Here is a 21,170-nt window from a genome sequence, read left to right on the forward strand (position 1 = left end):
TCATTATCAGCCGAACTTATCTAGTGTGTGTACAAGGCTATATTTGCAGTTCATTTTTAGCAGTTACAAAAAACGCTGTATGAGCAAGTGAGACAGGATAGGCGGGTGGTGGATAACTGTATGGTCTTGTACTACAATGTTGTAGTACAATGCTAGCGGTTCTATCAGTAGATTTCTGCTGAAACCAAGCTGAGATTGAGCCTACAGTGTGTATGCATCGATCACTAGCCAATCTATGTCCAGTCAATCGGCTTGCCCAACTGGGCCATTATCGACCCAGGATGCCTAGCTTTAGGCATGTAGCTTTAATGTTTTAGCTGATCAATGCATATTTTATATACATTCTAGCTGTTTTAATATCTGATTTTCTGCTTCTTATAGATATGATGGGCCTGAAAATGATGATGGAGAAGTTGGGAGTCCCAAAAACCCACTTAGAGGTGAAAAAGATGATAGCAGAGGTGACGGGAGGTAACAGCGACGCCATCTGCTACCGGGACTTCATTAAGATGCTTCTGGGAAAACGATCATCTATCCTGAAAATGTGAGTAATCACGGACTAACGAAACAATGAGATCTCAGATAGCCGGGCAGGCAACTGTCCCCTGCCCCTTATAAGGTGACAGCTGTCGCGGCTGTCACTTTTCTTACGCCGTGTCTCATACAACTGGGTTAACACCCAACTGTCTAAAAGCTGAGCTTGAACAGATCAAAGTATTTCCATTCCCTGCACCATCTTCCCCCAACTGCAACCACACATGTGACTGTGCTCAGGCCTTGTGATTGGCTGAGCATCGCGCAGGTGCAATCAGGAAGTGCTGTGATAGGCCAGAGCAGCGGCACTGAGAGGGCAATGTTTTAGGTAAGTAAGTGAAAGTGTTCACCCTCATCAAATGGCCTCCTTATTTTTTTATTTCCTTTTATTATACCCAGTAAGAATTTAGTAAGAATTTAGAAAAAGAGTTATTGTTGTGCAAAGTCCCCCAAAGCTCTCTACAGCAGTTAATACCATGAGGCCCACAGGCCATAGCTGTGGTGCCACATGCAGGGGCCACCTTGTGTAGCTGCTCTGCACTCTCAAGAACGGCAATATGGTCCCCCTTGGGCTAAAGAGTTTGGACACCCATCCCTCTAGCATCGGCTGTCAGCCTATAAAGAGGTGTGGCCTCAGTAGAGGGAGGAGTCACCCACTACCCCTGCTACTAAACTTATTGCTGGGAGCTGGGTTGTATTTGAAAAGAGGGAGTGAACAGCCAATGAAAATCTGTGGCAAGGAGACCAACACCAATCCGTTTTTGCACCAAGTATTTTTTTATTCTTGTATTTCAAAAAGTATTTTGTATTTTTTGAAATAACTTTTTATATGCATTTAAAATATGAAATGTATTGGTAATAAAGATATGAAAGAAATGGTCCCTAAACTGGAGCATTTAAATAAACTGAAGAAAGTCAACCACATTATTTGCATCTCAACTTTCAGAAAATCTCTTTATTTGCTGTTAGAATCCGTCAGCTCTGGCTGTTTATGAAAAACAGATCACACTTTATTGCTGTCCTCGCTTCTGCTGCTAGACGCTCAGATCCCTTCCTCAGACAACCCCCAGCACCTGCTGTTTACATTAGAGGGGGAAATCCGTCTCCTGGGTCCAGGATGATGGCTACTCCAGCTGTGGCTGGATGGTGTACTGGTTAAGGGCTCTGCCTCTGACACAGGAGACCTGGGTTCGAATCTCGGCTCTGCCTGTTCAGTAAGCCAGTAATTCAGTAAGGAGTTCTTTGGGCAAGACTCCCTAACACTGCTACTGCCTACTGAGTGCGCTCTAGTGGCTGCCTCGCAAGCGCTTTGAGTCCAACAGGAGAAAGGCGCTATACAAATACTGCCATTATTACTATGTGCAGATTAGCTGGAAAGCATCAATGTCGGGTTCCCCTGGGAGAGCACCGCAGCACCTGTCTACAGCGTGTCAAACCTACATGTTAAAATCCATTTCACTGTATTCAAGATCGCTCCCCTATAGACAGCATTATTATTATTTAGTATTTATATAGCACCAACATCTTCTGCAGCTCTGAACAGAGTAGGTCATTTAACCCCCTTGCCATTCCAATTCTGGCAGCAAGGACGCAGCGCAGCACTTTTTAAAAAATAATTTTTTTAAAATCATGTAGCGAGCCCAGGGCTCACTACATGATAGCCGCATGACTAGCGGCATCACACTACCCACTCCGATCTCCTTCGGCGATCAAAGTAAGCAGGGAATCCCGTTCAGAACGGGATTTCCTGCTGGGCTTTTTCCGGTCGCCATGGCGACCGGGCGGGATGACGTGACGTCAGAGGGAATCCCGATCCACCCCTCAGCGCTGCCTGGCACTGATTGGCCAGGCTGCGCAAGGGGTCTGGAGGGGGGGGGCAGCGCGGCGGGTAGCGGCGAATTGGCGGCGAGCGGAAAATGCACGCAGCTAGCAAAGTGCTAGCTGCGTGCAGTAAAAAAAAAAATTTGAAAATCGGCCCAGCGGGGCCGGAGAAATCCTTCTGCGCAGGTTACCCCGAGCTGAGCTCGGGATAACCGGCAAGAAGGTTAAAGGGAATCTAAAGTCTAATAAAAAATGCCAGTTTTACTTACCCGGTGCTTCTACCGGCCCCCTACAGTCGTCCTGTGCTGGCGCCGGTGCTCAACGATCCTCCATCCCCCGCCGCGGCTCAGTTTCTATTTTGCCAGTTTAACCTGTCACTGGCCACTCGTTCACTCTCCCGTAGACCGGAGCATCCTGCTCAGTAATAGTAGATCCTGGGGAGAACGAGGTCGTCTACGGCCGGGCCCATGCAAGTGCAGGGGCCAGTGACGGGCTCAGTCGGAAAAAACGAAACTGAGCCTTTGCGGAGGACCAAAGGATTGTTGAGTACTGGTACTGGCACAGGGCAACTGTAGGGGACTGGTAGAAGCCTAAGTTAAGTAAAATTGGCTTTTTTTTAATTAGACTTTAGGTTCCCTTTAAAGAGAATCAGAGGCGGCATTTTCACATCTCATTAGGACACAGAGGCATGTCCTGTGCACAATGACATGCCTCTGTGTCATTGTGCTGCATCCACCAGCCCCCTCGCCCACCACGGGCAAAATACTTCCAGGCTAGCGACAATCGGCTTTTCGCTAGCCTGCTATTTACCTGCAGCTTGTCAATCCATCAACAGGCTGCCCCGCCGCTGACCACCTCCTCTAGCTTCCTCCAATCGGAAGCCAAGCCATGACCTGGGGGGGGGGGGGGCTTGGCTGCTGCAGCACAAGGACACAGAGACATGTCACTGTGCACAGGACATGCCTCTGTGTCCTATTAAGATTTAAAAATGCCGCCTCGGGTTCTCTTTACAGGGGAACTTTAACCAAGGATTGAACTTAATTCCAATCAGTAGCCGATACCCCCTTTCCTACAAGAAATCTTTACCTTTTCTCGAACAGATCATTAGGGGGGTATGTGTGGCTGATATTGTGGTGAAACCCCTCCCACAGTGTGATGTCATGACCATGGTCCTGACAGTTTGTTGCCTGTGAACCTTATTGCATTGTGGGAAATGACGGTTGTTTCCAACTGGCAAGCAACCAGTATCTCCCTCTGTGCATAGAACATTCCGTACAGATCACCTGGCAGAACTAAAGATGTCACCACCAGTGATACATTTCATAATGTGAATGAGGGAGAGGAAAGATTTTACAATGGGCAAATAATTACTACATAATCTATAAATGAATATTGTAAAAAAACAAATAAACAATTTTATTAATTAAGTTATTTTTATTACAGTTCCCCTTTAACTGTCCCTTAGAGGGGCTTACAATCTAATCCCTACTATAGTCATATGTCCATCGTAGTCTAGGGCCAATTTAGGGGTAAGCCAACTAACTTATCTGTATGTATTTGGGATGTGGGAAGAAACCAGAGTGCCCGGAGGAAACCCACACAGACTAAATTGTAGCATAACCACAACACAGGTAGACACTATGCACAGAGGATCAGTTTGTAATCCAGATAAGGGATATTTATTGTTGTCAGGGTGATGTCTGGCTCCTTTTATGGCCTGCAGGCATTTGTCTAACCTCCAGAGGGCAGTATGGCCACTGGGAAAGCGCCAGGTCATGTGATTACCATTTCTAAGCAGCTGCATGCAGCTGGTGTCCTGGTTGCCCACACTTCACCCTCAGCAGAGACCGCTGAGCCAAGAAAACAGTGAGCTGGTAGCGCCAGGCACATTGCTGGACTTGGCCTGTCACACCCAGCTGAAGAAGGCACACAAGGGAAGGCCGCCTGGATACCATCCAACAGCAGCATTCAGTCCTCTCCAACTATCTGCTGTAATTACCCTGCATACCCCACAACAGGAAGATGCTGACACTGCAGGCTTGTGGGAGCGCAAACACAATGCTGGACAGCAGACTGACATGAAGGGGCCCTATTTATAAAAGGGTTAGCCAGAAAAATAGCATTATTCCTGCTGAAATAATACAATTTTCAGTTCACCATATTTGTAAAATTGGTGATAACCTTAAACGCTCTCAGCGATGATTGCATTTATCGGCACTAGCGATGGTTACTTACAAAGATATAAAAAGTTCACAATTTTTATGGTAGTTTCATTTTAATGAAAAGAGACAGAAAATCAACAATGCATTAAAGGATTCATCAGCCATTTTAATCCCCCCCCCCCCCCCCCCAAATCTACTTACCCGAGGCTTCCCCAGCTCCTTCCCAGCTACATGTCCCACGACGCAGCTCTGCTCGCAGCCTACGGTTCGGTGTCCCCAGCGTTACTGAGGCCGATCTCAGGATCGACCTCGTACTGCGCTTGCGAGAGCGCCGCTGTCAATCACAGCCACTTTTTCTGTGGTGTACTGCGCAAGCGCAGAACTACTGCGCTTGCGCAGTACACCACGGACAACGTGGCCACGATTGACAGCGGCGCTCTCGCAGGCGCAGTACGAGGCCGACCCTTTACAACCTCTCCATCACCTGGACAAGAACAAACAGTTGTTGAAGAACATATGATACAAGATTGTAGATCTGCACAATGCTAGAATGGGCTTCAACACCATTAGCAAGAAGCTTGGTGTCAGGTGTCGGTGCAATTATTCAGAAATGGAGAAAAGATAAAATAACCATTATTTCCCTTCGTTCTGTAGAACCATGCAAGATCTTGACTCATGGGGTGTGAATGATCATGGGAATGGTGAGAGATCAGCCCACTATTAAATGAGAAGAGCTTGTTCATGATCTAAAGTTGGGGCCACAGTCACCAAGGACAACATTGGTAACACACTACGCCACAATGCAGTGAAATCTTGCAGCGCCCAGAAAGTCCCCCTGCTCAAGAGGTCACATACAAAGGTCTGTCTTAAGGTGGCCATACATGGTACAATTTTTCAATTACATAATTTAGTTCGATTATTCCTTTAGATCGAATATAAAAAAATTTCCAGCATGTCCGATCACTTTTCCCGAAAAAACGGGATAATCGTTCGAATTTCTTGATCGAAAAAAAAAAATATTTTCAACTTTCATTCAATTCGATCATTTAGATCGAATAAACGGGAAAATCGAACGTTTTTATTGTACCGTGTATGGCCACCATTAAGTTTGCCAGTAATTCAGAGAAGGCTTGGGAGTAAGTGCTGTGGTCAGATGATGCCAGTATAGAGCTCTGTGGAATCAACTCAAACAGCCATGTTTGGGGAAAGAAGAATATTGAGCATAAATTAAAAAACAACATCCCCGCAGTTAAGCATGGAAGTGGAAACATTTTACTCTGCAGCTACTTTTCTTTTGCGGGTACAGAACAATTGCAGGACTTTTCATTCAGGGGCCAATGAACCTTAAAAGTTTTGGATGAGAACCTCCATCCCTCTGGTAGAACACTGAAGATGAGTTATGGATGGGTCTTTAGGCATGAAAATGGGAAGCAGGAAATTTGGGCGCATGAGGCAGGTGGACAAAAAGGGCGCCGCCATTCACTCCCATAATAAATATCGTTTAATGGGCGCCCAACAGGAAAAAAGGGCGCCGCCATTCACTCCCATAATAAATATCGTTTAATGGGCGCCCAACAGGAAAAAAGGGCGCCGGAGAAAAATAACGATTTAAAAGCGGCGCCCGGAGACTTAAAGGGACTCCGAGCAGTGCAGAAACTATGGAAAGATGCATATCATTTTAAAGCTCTCTTTCTCCTCTTTCCAATGATATATAAACCGCCACCCTACGCCTTTTAGTTTTCGCTATTTTCGCGATTGAAATTGCCGCGGCCGCGATTTCAATCGCGAAAATAGAGAAAACTAAAAGGCGTAGGGCAACGATTTAGGTGTCGTCAGAAAGAGGAGAAAGAGAGCTTTAAAATGATATCCATCAAGCCATAGTTATATTGTATTACACAGGGCGACTTTTTGTCAAAGTCAGCAGCTGCATTCAGCCGAATGGAGCTGCTGACACTGGGGAAAGTGTCGTCCTGTGTAATACAATATAACTAAGGCTTGATGGATATCATTTTAAAGCTCTCTTTCTCCTCTTTCTGAAGACACCTAAATCGTTGTCCTACACCTTTTAGTTTTCTCTATTTTCGCGATCGAAATCGCGGCCGCGGCAATTTCAATCGCGAAAATAGCGAAAACTAAAAGACGTAGGGTGGTGGTTTATATATCATTGGAAAGAGGAGAAAGAGAGCTTTAAAATGATATGCATCGTTCCATAGTTTCTGCACTGCTCGGAGTCCCTTTAATGTTTTATAACTGCTTCTCATGATTACCCATTATTTAATGATTTATAAATTTTTAAACATTATTTTTAAACGAAAAACAGTACAATATTTTTTAAAGCATTACTTTTAAACAAAAAACCGTACTTTTTTTTTTTTTAAACATTTTTAAATGAAAAACCGCACCATATTTTTTTAAAAACGTTATTAATGCTTATCACTGGGGGGGTCTTAGGTTTAGGCATCACAAGGAGGGTCTTAGGATTAGGCACCAACAGGGGGGTCTTAGGTTTAGGCACCACCAGGGGGGTCTTAGGTTTAGGCACCAACAGGGGGGTCTTAGGTTTAGGCACCAACAGGGGGGTCTAGGGGTTAGGGATAGGTACAGGGAGGGTTCTGTGTGAGAGTAGGGTTAGGTATAGCTTAGTAAAATTCTTATTAATGTTTTATAAAACGTTATTATAAATTTCACTTTTTAAACAGGGAAGATTAACGTTTTTAAAATTGCCGATTTCATACACATTATTTAATGATTTATAACTTTATAAAACATTATTTTTAAACGAAATATAGCACAAATTTTTTTTAAACGTTATTCATGATTATCGTTTAAAACCCTGCGCCCTTTTTTCCCGGCGCCCTTTTTTAACGTACGCATGAAAATGACCCAAAACACACGGCCCAGGCAACAAAAGAGTGGCTCAGGAAGGAGCACATGAAAGTCCTGGAGTGGCCTAGCCAGTCTCCGGACCTCAACCCAACAGAAAATCTGTGTAGGGAGCTAAAGGTTTGAGTTGCCAAACATCAGCCTCAAAACCTTACCGTCCTAGAGAGAATCTGCAAACAGGAGTGCGCCAAAATCCCTCCTGAGATGTTTGTAAACCTGGTGGCCAACTACAGGGGTTTTACCACCAAGTCAGCTATTGACAGGGAATCAAATAAACTCATTACAGTGTTCATCAAACTCTGATTTGGAGGTACTGGAGTTTATAAGAGTTCTTTCGTTGTTATCCTCTCTCTCACAACTACACACAATATATTAACTTATTTCCAAGAACACACACAAATATATATATATATATATATATATATATACATACAGTCACCTAAAGGATTATTAGGGACACCTGTTCAATTTATCATTAAAGAGAACCCGAGGTGGGTTTAAAGAATATTATCTGCATACAGAGGCTGGATCTGCCTATACAGCCCAGCCTCTGTTGCTATCCCAAACCCCCCTAAGGTCCCCCTGCACTCTGCAATCCCTCATAAATCACAGCCACGCTGCTGACAAACAGCTTGTCAGAGCTGGCTGTGTTTATCTCTATAGTGTCAGTCTGCTGCTCTCCCCGCCTCCTGCAGAACTCCAGCCCCCACCTGCATCCTTTCCCTCCCTGCTGATTGGAGGGAAGGAACGGGGGCAGGGACCGGAGCTATGCAGAAGGCGGGGGAGCAGCTGAGACTGACACTACAGATGTAAACACAGCCTCACAGCATGGCTGTGATTTATGAGGGATTGCAGAGTGCAGGGGGACCTTAGTGGGGTTTGGGATAGCAACAGAGGCTGGGCTGTATAGGCAGATCCAGCCTCTGTATGCAGATAACATTCTTTAAACACACCTCGGGTTCTCTTTAATGCAATTATCGAATCAACCAACCACATGGCAGTTGCTTCATTGCATTTAAGGGTGTGGTCCTGGTCAAGACAATCTCCTGAACTCCAAACTAAATGTCAAAATGGGAAAGAAAGATGATTTAAGCAAATTTGATCATGGCATGGTTGTTGGAGCCAGATGGGCCAGTCTGAGTCTTTCACAATCTGCTCAGTTACTGGGATTTTCATGCGCAACCATTTCTAGGGTTTACAAAGAATGGTGTGAAAATAGAAAAACATCCAGTATGCGGCAGTCCTGTGGGTGGAAATGCCTTGTTGATGCTAGAGGTCAGAGGAGAATGGGCCGACTGATTCAAGCTGATAGAAGAGCAACGTTGACTGAAATAACCACACGTTACAACTGAGGTATTCAGCAAAGCATTTATGAAGCCACAACACGCACAACCTTGTGGTGGACGGGCTACAACAGCAGAAGTCCCCACCGGGTACCACTCATCTCCACTACAAATAGGAAAAAGAGGCTACAATTTGCACCAGCTCACCAAAATTGGACAGTTGAAGACTGGAAAAATGTTGCCTAGTCTGATGATTCTCGATAGAGTCAGAATTTGGCATAAACAGAATGAGAACATGGATCCATCATGCCTTGTTACCACTGTGCAGGCTGGTGGTGGTGGTGTAATGGTGTGGGGGATGTTTTCTTGGCACACTTTAGACCCCTTAGTGCAAATTGGGCATCGTTTAAATGCCACGGGCTACCTGAGCATTGGTTCTGACCATGTCCTTCCCTTCATGACCACCATGTACCCATCCTCTGATGGCTACTTCCAGCAGGATAATGCACCATGTCACAAAGCTCCAATCATTTCAAATTGGTTTCTTGAACATGACAATGAGTTCACTGTACTAAAATGGCCCCCACAGTCACCAGATCTCAACCCAATAGAGCATCTTTGGGATGTGATGGAACGGGAGCTTCGTGCCCTGGATGTGCATCCCACAAATCTCCATCAACTGCAAGATGCTATCCTATCAATATGGGCCAACATTTCTTTGCATTCAGCACCTTGTTGAATCAATGCCACGTAGAATTAAGGAAGTTCTGAAAGCGAAAGGGAGTCAAACACCATATTAGTATGGTGTTCCTAATAATCCTTTAGGTGAGTGTGTATATATAGAGCAGGTTCCAGACCTGCCTGCTTTTGCTGCAACTTAGTAAAGATATCATGGAGAACAATATGGCTCAGTTTTTACCAAGGAGCTTAATGCCAGGGTTTAGACCACCACTATTATTCGCCCTGATGAAGTCATTTTTTTATAAGAGATGCGTTGCCTAGTGCAGATAAATCTCTCGTTTTTACTGGTGTTGTCCTTGAGGTAAGCCACCTCCCAGTTTACATTTTAACCATTTTCAAAGTGATTCTGGGCACCTCTTGTCCTCCCCCACATTTTTTTACCAAGTCTGAAGACTTTGCTCTTGCAAAGTTAGAGACTTGTTTACTACAACAGTAAAGCGACACTCTCTTCTCCTCACAGATCATTACCAGGTTGAGGTAATTAAATAAAACAAACACCCTGAAACGCTCTACACTCTTCCTTTAAGAGTGTGCCTAACTTAAGAGTACCGGTGTGCAAGTATGCTACACTGATTTAAGGTGAATAGAGTAGGGTCACATGACCCGTTCGTCTTTTTTTTCAGCTCCAGCCACTGTAGAACATTAACAAAGAGAAGAGGAAGTTTGTAAATCTGAACTATACAGCGCATCATGGCCTGACAAACACGTCTGGCTTTCCTTAGAGCCGCCGTCAGGAAAGGGTTACACTGAAATCCCCTGTAATCATTTGCAGCAGCTGACTGTAGCCAGGTTAATCCATTGCATTTATTACCTCACTGACAGTCCTCACACCACTCTAAGAATGGGATTAAACCTCTATCAGATTGGATTCCTTTCCCATCTAGCGTGCGAGCAAGTGAGAACATTGTCTGAGTCTCATCCCCAAATCATGTCTTCCGTTACCAAAGCCTCGTTACTGCAAGGGAACCTGCTCCGATACTGTCCACTGGCTACATTTAAGGTGAAAGCCACCTGAGAAATGTGCTTTGTAAAAGCGTGTACTGATAGGAGTCATAAAGAGGACTTGCCTGCTGCCTGGATTCTTTTTTGCTTTCTGTAGGTTTTTCAGTTTAAAGGAGAACAGAGTAACCAAGCAGCTCGGGGTGACCCGAACCACTAGGAAAGTACAGGGGGATAAAAGAGACCGAAAAGCCCTCCTACTAATAAGCAAAGCTTGGTGAAATTCGCCTTCTTAAAACACAAGGAAACTTGCAATAATTCAGCTACTGTGGTTACCCACAATGCACCACTACTGAATATGTAAATTATCTCTTTTCGCCTTTGTAAGCAAGGCAAGCATCCAGAACCGCTGGCGTATAGCAAGCCTATAGCTTTTAATATTACACAGCCACACCAACCCCACATGTAGATAGCCTGTTTCGGGCTTTTGGCCCTCAGTACATGGCAGGAATTGATATGGCTGTATGGGATAGGGGCTTGGACCAGTACAACAGAGTAATCAAGCAGCTCGGGGTGACCCAAACCACTAGGTAAGTATAGAGGGATAAAAGAGACTGAAAAACCCTCCTACTAATAAGCTAAGGGAAATCTAGGTGAGAGGGATATGGAGGCTGACATATTTATTTCCTTAAAGGATCGCTATTGCGAAAAATTGGAAAATTTCAAATACATATTTATAAAAAGTGCATTTCTCCTGGAGTACAATGCGCTATACATTACTTTTCTCCCATGTTGCTGTTGCTTATAGTAGGCAGTAAAGTGTGATAGGTCTGATAGTAACTATGTTAATTAGCATAGTAGTGGCCGCTAGTGAAGTATTGCGGTCACAATACTTTACAGGACCACCCGCATTTAAAGTTACGCGCGTTGCTATGTAAGAAACGCGTGTAACTAAGGAAGGCACGCTCCTCACCAACTACGGAGCGTGCGCATAACTAAGGAAGGCTAGCTCCAACGTGTGCTGCTATGTAAGCCGTGCATATTGGCCGCCCCTTCTTTTACCGAGTGCTCCATCACATTAAAGGAGTCATCAAGCAATATTAAACACCCCCGATCTACTCACCTGGGGCTTCCTCCAGCCCCTTGCAGCTGACATGTCCCATGCCGTAGCTCCGCTTCCCGCCGCCAGTCCGGGGTCCCCGCCGGTGCAGAGGCCGACCTCGAGGTTGTCCTCTACTGCGCCTGTGCGTGCACCACTGTCAATCAAGTCCACGTTGTCCGGTCTCGCGCAGTAGGGGACGCCTGTTGAGACACCGTGCGAGGACCCCCGGGCCGGCGGCTGAGAGCGGAGCTGCGGCATGGGACTTGTCAGCTGCAAGGGGCTGGAGGAAGCCCCAAGTAAGTAGATAATATTGCTTGATGACTCCTTTAAAGGGACACTTAAGTCAAACAAAAAAAATGAGTTTTACTCACCTGGGGCTTCCAATAGCCCCCTGCAGCTGTCCGGTGTCCTCGCCGTCTCCCTCTGATCCTCCTGGCCCCGCCGGCAGCCACTTCCTGTTTCGGTGACAGAAGCTGACAGGCTGGGGACGCAAGTGATTCTTCGCATTCCTGGCCACAATAGCGCCATCTATGCTGCTATAGCATATATCATATACCATATAGCAGCATAGAGGGTGCTAATGTGTCTGGGAACGCGAAGAATCACTCGCGTCCCCAGTCTGTCAGCTCCTGTCACCGAAACAGGAAGTGGCTGCCAGCGGGGCTAGGAGGATCGGAGGGAGACGGCGAGGGCACCGGACAGCTGCAGGGGGCTATTGGAAGCCCCAGGTGAGTAAAACTCATTTTTTTTGCTTGCAGGGGGCTATTGGAAGCCCTAGGTGAGTAAAACTCATTTTTTTTGTTTGACTTAAGTGTCCCTTTAAGCTTAATGAATCAAGCCCATAATGAGAAGGCTGGAATAATTGGAGAAGACTTTGATGTTGGGAAAGATCGAGGGCAAAAGGAGGAGGGGACAGCAGAGAATGAGATGGCTAGATAGTATCATGGAAGCAACAAACATGAGATTGGACAAGCTTTGAGAGGTAGTAGAGGATAGCGGGGCCTGACATGCAATGGTCCATGCGGTCCCAAAGAGTTGAACATGACTGAATAGTGACTGAACACACACAGACCCATAATCAGGCAGCGTTTGTACTTTTTTCACACTGTTGCCAGCTTGCTGCCTGTGCACGTGCAACAGTGCCCCTCCCATTCCATGTGCTGCCCCCTATTCTGTTTATAATATCAACGTACAGCAGCCCCTCTTTCATGTACAGCTCCCTTGAGCAGCAGCTCTCTGCTTCCATATGTTGCTCTCCATATGCAACCTTTCTTTCACATTTGCAGGCTTCTCTTCTATATTCAGTAACCCCCTTCTCCATGTTTAGCCACCCCCTTTGGCAACAGCCACCCAACGCCCTGGCCTTTGTGGCCTTTCCAGAAATCCAGCCCTGGCCGTCTCACCCCACCCACTTATGTGCTAGGCTGTTCCCCTCCACACACTGATAATTCTAGCACTGCATCTAGTCCATTCCCAAAAGTGACCTCCCACTTGGCCAATGAATGCATAGCAATGCTGCTGCCAGAAAAGATCACATGACCTGACCTTCTAATCAATATTTAAGGTAATAAGAATGATTCGCTGTGCAGATGCGGGTACTCTCTTCCTCCTGCACAGGAGACAGTAACATCAGGAGTGACTGAAGATAAGCCCGGTAATGCGCTATGTTATCTGTCTACACTCTATGAAGAATAATGGTACAGTCTACGTGAAGCAGCAAATTGACAATGATCACATTTTGACTGATATTCTAATGAAAACCGATGAGCGGCAGAGGCAGCGGCTGGGACAAGGATGAGGGAGTAGTAGAAGTGATTGGAGTTCATTTATAAATGTGAGAGCGCTTGCGACAGTCTCTCCCACGGTGACAGTTGGCTCTGTGGATGCAGCAGAGAGCAGTAGACGCGGTATTAATCATGGAGATGCCTGCCTGTAACAATTTACAACCTCCTACACTTGACACAGACGCAAGAACATAACGGGCTGAACACCGAGCCTAATGGATAAGTCTGGGAGTAAAATCAGATCAGTGCGCATTACGTTTCATCTTGTATGGGGTGCGCGGTGACATGAGCCGCCTGGATTCCCATCTGATCTCCAGTGTCACCGCGTATACAGCAATTTATGTCTAAGCTTTGTGCTGAGGATGTTCTCCATGCGACTGTCACTTCCGAGAACTAGGCAAGCTTTAGCCGGAGTGGAGATGTAGATTGACGGATGCACAAGAGAGGCATTAGGAGTCCTCCAGGCTCTCCATTCACCATCCTTAAAGTGTACCTGTAGACTGTAGTAAATAAAAATGCCCCAAATGGATACTTACCTAAGAAAAGGCAAGCTCCTCCTACTCACTGTTCTAGTGCTGTGACCACTTGAAATCCTAAGAATAAGGACTTGCCGAAAGAGCTCGGTTGCACCGTGCAGAATGGCTCGTGCCTGCGCATTAGCATGGAGCAGAATGGGCTTGGCTTTGTCCACCGATGCCAAGCAGCAGTTCCTTGTTACTGTGGAGGCGCGAGCCTTCCTCTACAGTGTGTCCCTGCTCGTTTGTGGGGTGTGGCCCGGGAACGTCTGGGGGTCCCAGCGCTGGATTGGTGGTCAGGAGAAGGACAAGGTAAGTATCTAAATGATAGACCTGTGGATCTCACAGTTTTGTTTTACAGTATAAAGGTGGCCATTAACTATACAATTTGTGGCCAATGATCATATTTTTTATATGATCCTTCAGATTGAAAGAAAAGATTGTGTTTAATCTCTCCACACCGCTAAAGATTCCAGCATGCGATCATATCACCACCACCAGTTAGGATCACATCTATGTTCAAATCCGCCAAGCGGACGTGCATGGCACATCGGTGCAGGGCTTTTTGGCACAGGGCGTGCCGAATGACGGCCCACCCTGCTGCCACGCAAATTTGGGGTGGTGTTAAATACTATTCCCCCTCCGAGTTGTAGCAGAAGTAATTCGGAGTCTGACATTCGGGCCCGTGCGCAGGGCGCGGACTATAGCATTACTGGGCCAAGCTTCGGCACTACAAGGCGGGTGCCAAAAAGCCCTACTTCGGAGACAGAGGTTAATGGTACACTTTAGCAATAGAAAATGGAACTCCTGCGCACTCAGCTTATTAAAGCTTTCTTGAAAATTATTATGCACATCATTCAATTAATGCCTCAATATGGTTATTGGTCAGTGACCCTGAGATATCTCAGGGTCACTGCCCATCAACCATATTGAGGCAATACCTTGCAGTGAATGGAGTGTTGGGTGCAGATTGTTGCTGAATTGGTTGGATGTGTGATGTTGGGAGATTGATTGTGGAGTTAGTGGATGGCCTTTGTGGATGAGGATACCGTGCGAGGACGGCGGCTGAGAGCGGAGCTGCGGCATGGGACATGTCAGCTGCAAGAGGCTGTAGGAAGCCCCAAGTAAGTAGATAATATTGCTTGATGACTCCTTTAAGCTTAATGAATCAAGCCCATAATGAGAAGGCTGGAATAATTGGAAATGGCTCTGATGTTGGGAAAGATCGAGGGCAAAAGGAGGAGTTCAAAGATTCCCTATATTTTCTATTGAATTGCAAACGCTGTGAAAGTGGTGCAGTGGTGCGATTGGATAGAAAGCTCATCGCTTATGTGAGAACACTCACATAGAGCAACATTGCACAAACGCTTTTAAGGCGATTTTTTTTAAATCACCAGCGCTAAAATAAGAGTGAAATTGCTGTTATTGTGAACAAGCCCTGACTCTCTAGATTAATAGACTAGACTAGCACTAGTTTTCACATTCAGCACTGGCTCGGTAGAGGTTGTTGGAGTACTACATAATACTATATTACTACAGTGGTTTAGAATCATCGCTGGCTCTGTAGAGGTTAACAGAGTACTATATCAATAGTTTAGGATCATCACTGGCTCTGTAGAGGTTAATGGTACACTATAGCATTAGTTTTGCCATTTTGCACTGGCTCTGTAGAGGTGAATGGAGTATTATATCATCAGCTTTGTGATTCAGCACTGGCTCTATAGAGGGTAATGGGGGTGCTATGTCAATAGTCTGTTGTGCAGCACAGAAAAGGAAGGTGCAGGGACTAGCGTGCTGTTCTTCTGCTGTAAAATATTTTCATGCCATTCAGAAAACTCAGCCTGTCTTACATATTCGTATTTGCTTCAGCGAATTCCTGACATTTAGAAATGAGAATGAAGTCCTTCCACTGCCCCCCCCCCCCTTTTGAAGTTTTGTGCTGTTTGGCCGGTGGAACTTGGCGTATTTCCAGCATGCAGCACAGTAAATCACACAGCCGTGTCTGCTCTACCTGTATATTTTCTTGCAGTCATCCTACAGCACTCAAGATTCGGATGAGGCAGAGAAGTTATGGAGTTATGGCTTTTGTACTCGCTGGAACTATAGCCTCTAACAACCAATCATAGTCCGCATGCCAGTTTTCCAGCGGTGTCCACGACTCTCCCACAACTTATGCTGCGATAACCTGCATAGGGGCGAAGTTTAAGGAGGAACTCTATCCTGCGGCATATGCTAAAGGCACACCTAAACTCAGAACTTCCTCTGTGCTCTAAAAGATATGCAACAGCATAATAACCTTTAAATAAAAACATTTATTTGTTACAGCTGATACAAATTCGCAGTGTGTCTACTTCCTGCTTTCTTGGAAGTAGACATAGGGTTAACATCCTGTGTTTACAAATTAGCTGCTCTGCCGTGGCAGTCAGCTGATACAACTGAGAGATCAAATTACAACTTGTGATTAGTCACAGATGAGCGGGAATTAGACAGGCTAAACCCTCTAAATACACACACTGTTCATTTGTTTATATTTTCATTCTGTCCTGTGCAATAGTTCAGGTCCACTTTAAGCATGCGTGGAGTTGAGTGGGGGAATGCTTTTTAATTTTCGCTGGTTTCTATCATAAATTTTTCTGCAAAGTCGCGGAATCTTGCAGCACTCGCTGTCATTGTACTGCCGCTTTTATCCATGTTCTGATCATTTTAACTGCCATAGGGTCTTTATCTAGCAATAAAAAAAAAAATCGGGACCTACTTACAATGGCGATCAGCTAAATGGAAGGCATACTAGAAAATGCATTCACCGATTTCAACAAAACTTGGTATACAGATCCCTTACTACCTGGGATATATTCTGGGGGTCTCGCGTCCCCCCTGCACACCTGGGCAGAACCACAAGCAGCCAATCAGATTTCACCCACTCACATCATTGGAAAAAAATGTAAAAGGCTGCCATTCTCACAGCAATGAAGCCAGAGTCCTCAAACTTGGCACAGTTGGTTACTTGGTGACTGAGGTGAAAATATTTTGGAAGGTGGACAGAGCATAAAACAGCCAATCAGATTTCAACTATTTTCAATGGGAAAATGTGAAAATGTAAACTGCAGCCATTCTTAAAGGGATACTGTAGGGGGGTCGGGGGAAAATGAGTTGAAGTAACCCGGGGCTTCTAATGGTCCCCCGCAGACATCCTGTGCCCACGCAGCCACTCACCAATGCTCTGGCCCCGCCTCCGATTCACTTCTGGAATTTCAGACTTTAAAGTCTGAAAACCACTGCGCCTGCGTTGCTGTGTCCTCGCTTCCCCTGATGTCACTAGGAGCGCACGGCGCAGGCACAGACCATACTGGGCCTGCGCAGTACGCTCCTGGTGACATCAGCGGGATCGAGGACACGGCAATGCAGGCGCAGTGGTTTTCAGACTTTAAATCTGAAATTCCAGAAGTGAACCAGAGGAGGGGCCGAAGCATCGGTGAGTGGCTGCGCGGGCACAGGATGTATGTGGGGGACCATTAGATGCCCCGGGTAAGTTCAACTCATTTTCCTCTGACCCCCCTACAGTATCCCTTTAAGGTGGCCACTAACTATCCAATTTCTAGTGAAAAATCGTTCGAGCGATCAGAAATTCTGATCGGATTGGTTGTAAATAATCTCCATTGCTGGGCACAATAGATTACAAACAATTATTTAAAAAAACGGTTGTCCGATTGGATTTTCGTCAAATCAAAATTTGGATTTTCTTGTTGGTTGTTATAGATAGGCAGCAAGGATTGGTTCGTTGATGGTGTAATGAACGATTTTTCTTCAATTTTCTGATCGATCAAACGATTTTTCACTAGAAATTGGACCATTAGTGGCCACCTTTACACTGTTAATGGCAGGGTTCTCAAACTTGGCACAGTTGGTCACTGGGTGACTGGGATTAATATTCAGGAAAATGGGTGGAGCCTACAACAGCCAATCCAAATTCACCTATTGATTTTCAAGGGGAGTATTTGAATTGCTGGATAGTCACTTCTCTGCGCTCATCACTTTGCCGTAGCAGTTGCAGATGTTCGCTGATTGTTACAATTACGATGAACACAGAAGGTGATTACTGAAGGTGGTCAATGAGATCCTGAGGCAAGGTCTTATTTGATTCACTTATGTACTGCCGCACTGACCATTGAAGACAATGGTCCGCTCTGGGATTGCATATTTTTCGCATTCGTCCGCGTTCTGTTTTGGCAAGATTTTTTTCCGTGTCTAGGCGGTGAGCACTCTTATTTTATCTGTGAGCAATTTGCTGCATGCGAAAAAATGTGGAATGCCGCACTGACCAATGAAGTCGATGGCCAGCTCAGGAATTGCACATTTTTTGCTTTTGCCCATATTCCATTTGCATGTAGTTTTAAAAATTGGATGACCTTCTGCTTTTTCACGCTTGCACATTTCTAATGTCAGTGCATTACTTCGTAATCTGAAAAGTGTGAACAAACGCAAAAAACCTGCATGCAGAAAACGCATCGAACAGCTCTAGCAACCCAGATAATGACCGCGAAATGGGAAAGACAGCTGTGAACCGTGCCTTTAAGATCAGACAAACAAATTAAGATGAAACGAGGCCCTAGGCAATCTAGCATTTTCTTCTTGTCATCTAGCTTTTTTTTTTAGTAGGATTTGGAGGGGGCTAGCATCCACAAGGCCCTTAGACTCTCTCTGGGCCCTAGGCAACTGCCTAGACTTGCCTTGTGGATGATCCCGCTCTGAATCATCCACGTTTCCAATATCAATGTATTTCACCACATTCCGAAGACCGCGAACGCAAAAGGAAAAAACTACAGCAACATAGTGCAAATTTGGCCATGACATTGTATGGGCGGAGCTAACGTAATGATGTAACAGCGAGGCATAAGAAAGCAGTGTTTACGCCATGATGTGGACAAACGAGACTTTGTATCATGGGTGTGCAGAAACTGTGTGATGCTAATAGTATACCGTAACCACAAAGCAGCAAACATAGCCATCTATGACCATTAAATAATAAATGTAGTAACAGTTACCCCGGACACCAGAAAATAAACGCAATAGGCAACATGTCAGTATAAAATAAATGCAATGCGGGCAAACATGTCAGTACAAAATAAACGCAATGCGGGCAACATGTCAGTACAAAATAAACGCACTGCGGGCAAACATTTCACCAGAAAAGAAACGCACTGCGGCCAAACATTTCACCAGAAAAGAAACGCACTGCGGCCAAACATTTCACCAGAAAAGAAACGCACTGCGGGCAAACATTTCACCAGAAAAGAAACGCACTGCGGCCAAACATTTCACCAGAAAAGAAACGCAATGCGGGCAAACATTTCGCCAGAAAAGAAACGCACTGCGGGCAAACATTTCACCAGAAAAGAAACAATGCGGGCAAACATTTCACCTGGAAAAGAAACAATGCGGGCAAACATTTCACCTGGAAAAGAAACAATGCGGGCAAACATTTCACCATAAAAGAAACAATGCGGGCAAACATTTCACCTGGAAAAGAAACAATGCGGGCAAACATTTCACCTGGAAAAGAAACAATGCGGGCAAACATTTCACCTGGAAAAGAAACAATGCGGGCAAACATTTCACCTGGAAAAGAAACAATGCGGGCAAACATTTCACCTGGAAAAGAAAGCATTTACTCACCTGGCAGAAGTGTCCGGCCTCTGGCGCGCTGCTCCGTCCCGGGACCGTCTTCCTCCTCCTGCTCTTCTCTCCCGCGCTGACAGGGCTACGGCAAGATGGCGCCCGAAGCCCTGTACTAGTGACACAAATAGGTCTCCAGTACAGGGCTTCGGCAGCCATCTTGCCGTAGCCCTGCTCGCCTGCCGGTGTCGGAAACAGACACCGGAAGACGAGGCTGGAGCGGGGCTGCGGGCAATGAACTGGCACGGCGTCTATAGACGCCGCTGCCAGTTCATTGAGGAGAGAGTGGCCAGAGTCCCGAGGCCGGGACGTCCCGCTGCTGAAAGCGGGACGTTTCCCGGGACCTCATTAAGCCTGGGACAGCGGACCCCGAATCCGGGACGTGTCCCGGGCAATCCGGGACGTCTGGTCACTCTAGCTCTGACTGAAGTCAGACTGGATTAGCTGCATGCTTGTTTCAGGTGTGTCATTCAGCCACTTCTGCAGCCATAGAGAGCAACAAGGCTGCCAGGCAACTGGTATTGTTTAAAAGAAAAATCCATACCCCTCTCAGTTTAGGTTCCCTTTAAACAGCGGGGGGCGGGGCAGACTGCGACAGGAATCCAGTTGTTAGCCAATTCAATGCAGGCAGAAGACAGGGAGGGAGGGGAGCAGTAGCAGCAGGGCAGAGCAGGGCGGCGGTGGGCCGAGGACGGAACACTGATGTCACATACTCCCGCAGCTGGGACGTCCTGCATCTAAAAGTGGGACTTTTCCTGGGACCCAAGCCAGCCTGGGACAGGGGACCCCGAATCTGGGACCCGTCCCAGGTAATCTGGGACGTATGGTCACTCTACTTTAACAACTGAGCCTTTGATAGACAGTGGGCTATTTTAGCAGTGTCGGGCTCAGTGCTGACACACAGTATTAGAAAATGGAAGAGTCCACTATTACTGAAACGGGGGGAATCTGAGAAGACCCCTCTGAATAGGAAAGACTCTTCAGCCATCTCGCTGCAAGTCTACGGGCTTCTCCATAGCATTTATATTATAGTCCTCCTCAGTCTTGTTAAAGCCTTTCATTTAAAAGAGATCAGGGATTCCCATTAGCAGGATCAGCACATTATTTGCATGCTGTATATCAAAGGACGACACATATAAGGTTCATTACATCTGCAAATAGCACAGATGCTGAGGTATATGGCAAACTAACAGGTGGCAGCACAAGCATGTGTGGAAACCAGCCTGAAGTCCATCTATCTTCATTAAGGCCTTCTGTCCCGGGTCGTGTGGCAGAACTAGCATCAAATAATGAAAGCAGCCAAGCTTATAAAGCTTATAGCAGAGTTGCCATAATTACAACCTATGGGCACACACCCTACCTATATAAACTAAGGATCTGTGGAGGATGATGAGTGTGAAAGGTTTACTTCCTGCTACCTGAGCCAGTTACGCGAGCTGGGAAATGGGAACATGAGGCTTTTCTGCCCACCAAGCAGAGGACTGTTGCCATGGTTGCAAGTAAGTATTATTGGGATGACATTTTGAAAAGGATAGATCGATGTGGGCTGAAATGTTGGGTGATTTTTAATGGCATTCAATTACAAAATGGACTGTATATTATTGATATGAAATAATTCACTTAAAGGGAATCAGAGATAATCTAAAGAAAAGCTGTTATACATACCTGGGGCTTCCTCCAGCCCCATAGGCTCTGATCGCTCCCACGCTGCCATCCACCGCTGCCCGCAACTA

The 21,170-nt window shown here is 45.9% G+C and overlaps 1 protein-coding gene across 1 annotated transcript in view; it reads left to right on the top strand.

The window, feature by feature from the left end:
* The window catches only part of AIF1L (allograft inflammatory factor 1 like), a 101,932-nt gene that overhangs the window by 68,982 nt on the left and 11,780 nt on the right, over positions 1 to 21,170 (top strand). The window contains exon 5 of the mRNA XM_068248852.1: positions 382 to 544. Coding sequence (XP_068104953.1) covers positions 382 to 544 — 163 coding nt within the window. The remainder of the gene's footprint in view (positions 1 to 381; positions 545 to 21,170) is intronic.

Source organism: Hyperolius riggenbachi, chromosome 8 (genome assembly GCF_040937935.1).
Source record: "Hyperolius riggenbachi isolate aHypRig1 chromosome 8, aHypRig1.pri, whole genome shotgun sequence".
NCBI classification, from domain to species: domain Eukaryota; kingdom Metazoa; phylum Chordata; class Amphibia; order Anura; family Hyperoliidae; genus Hyperolius; species Hyperolius riggenbachi.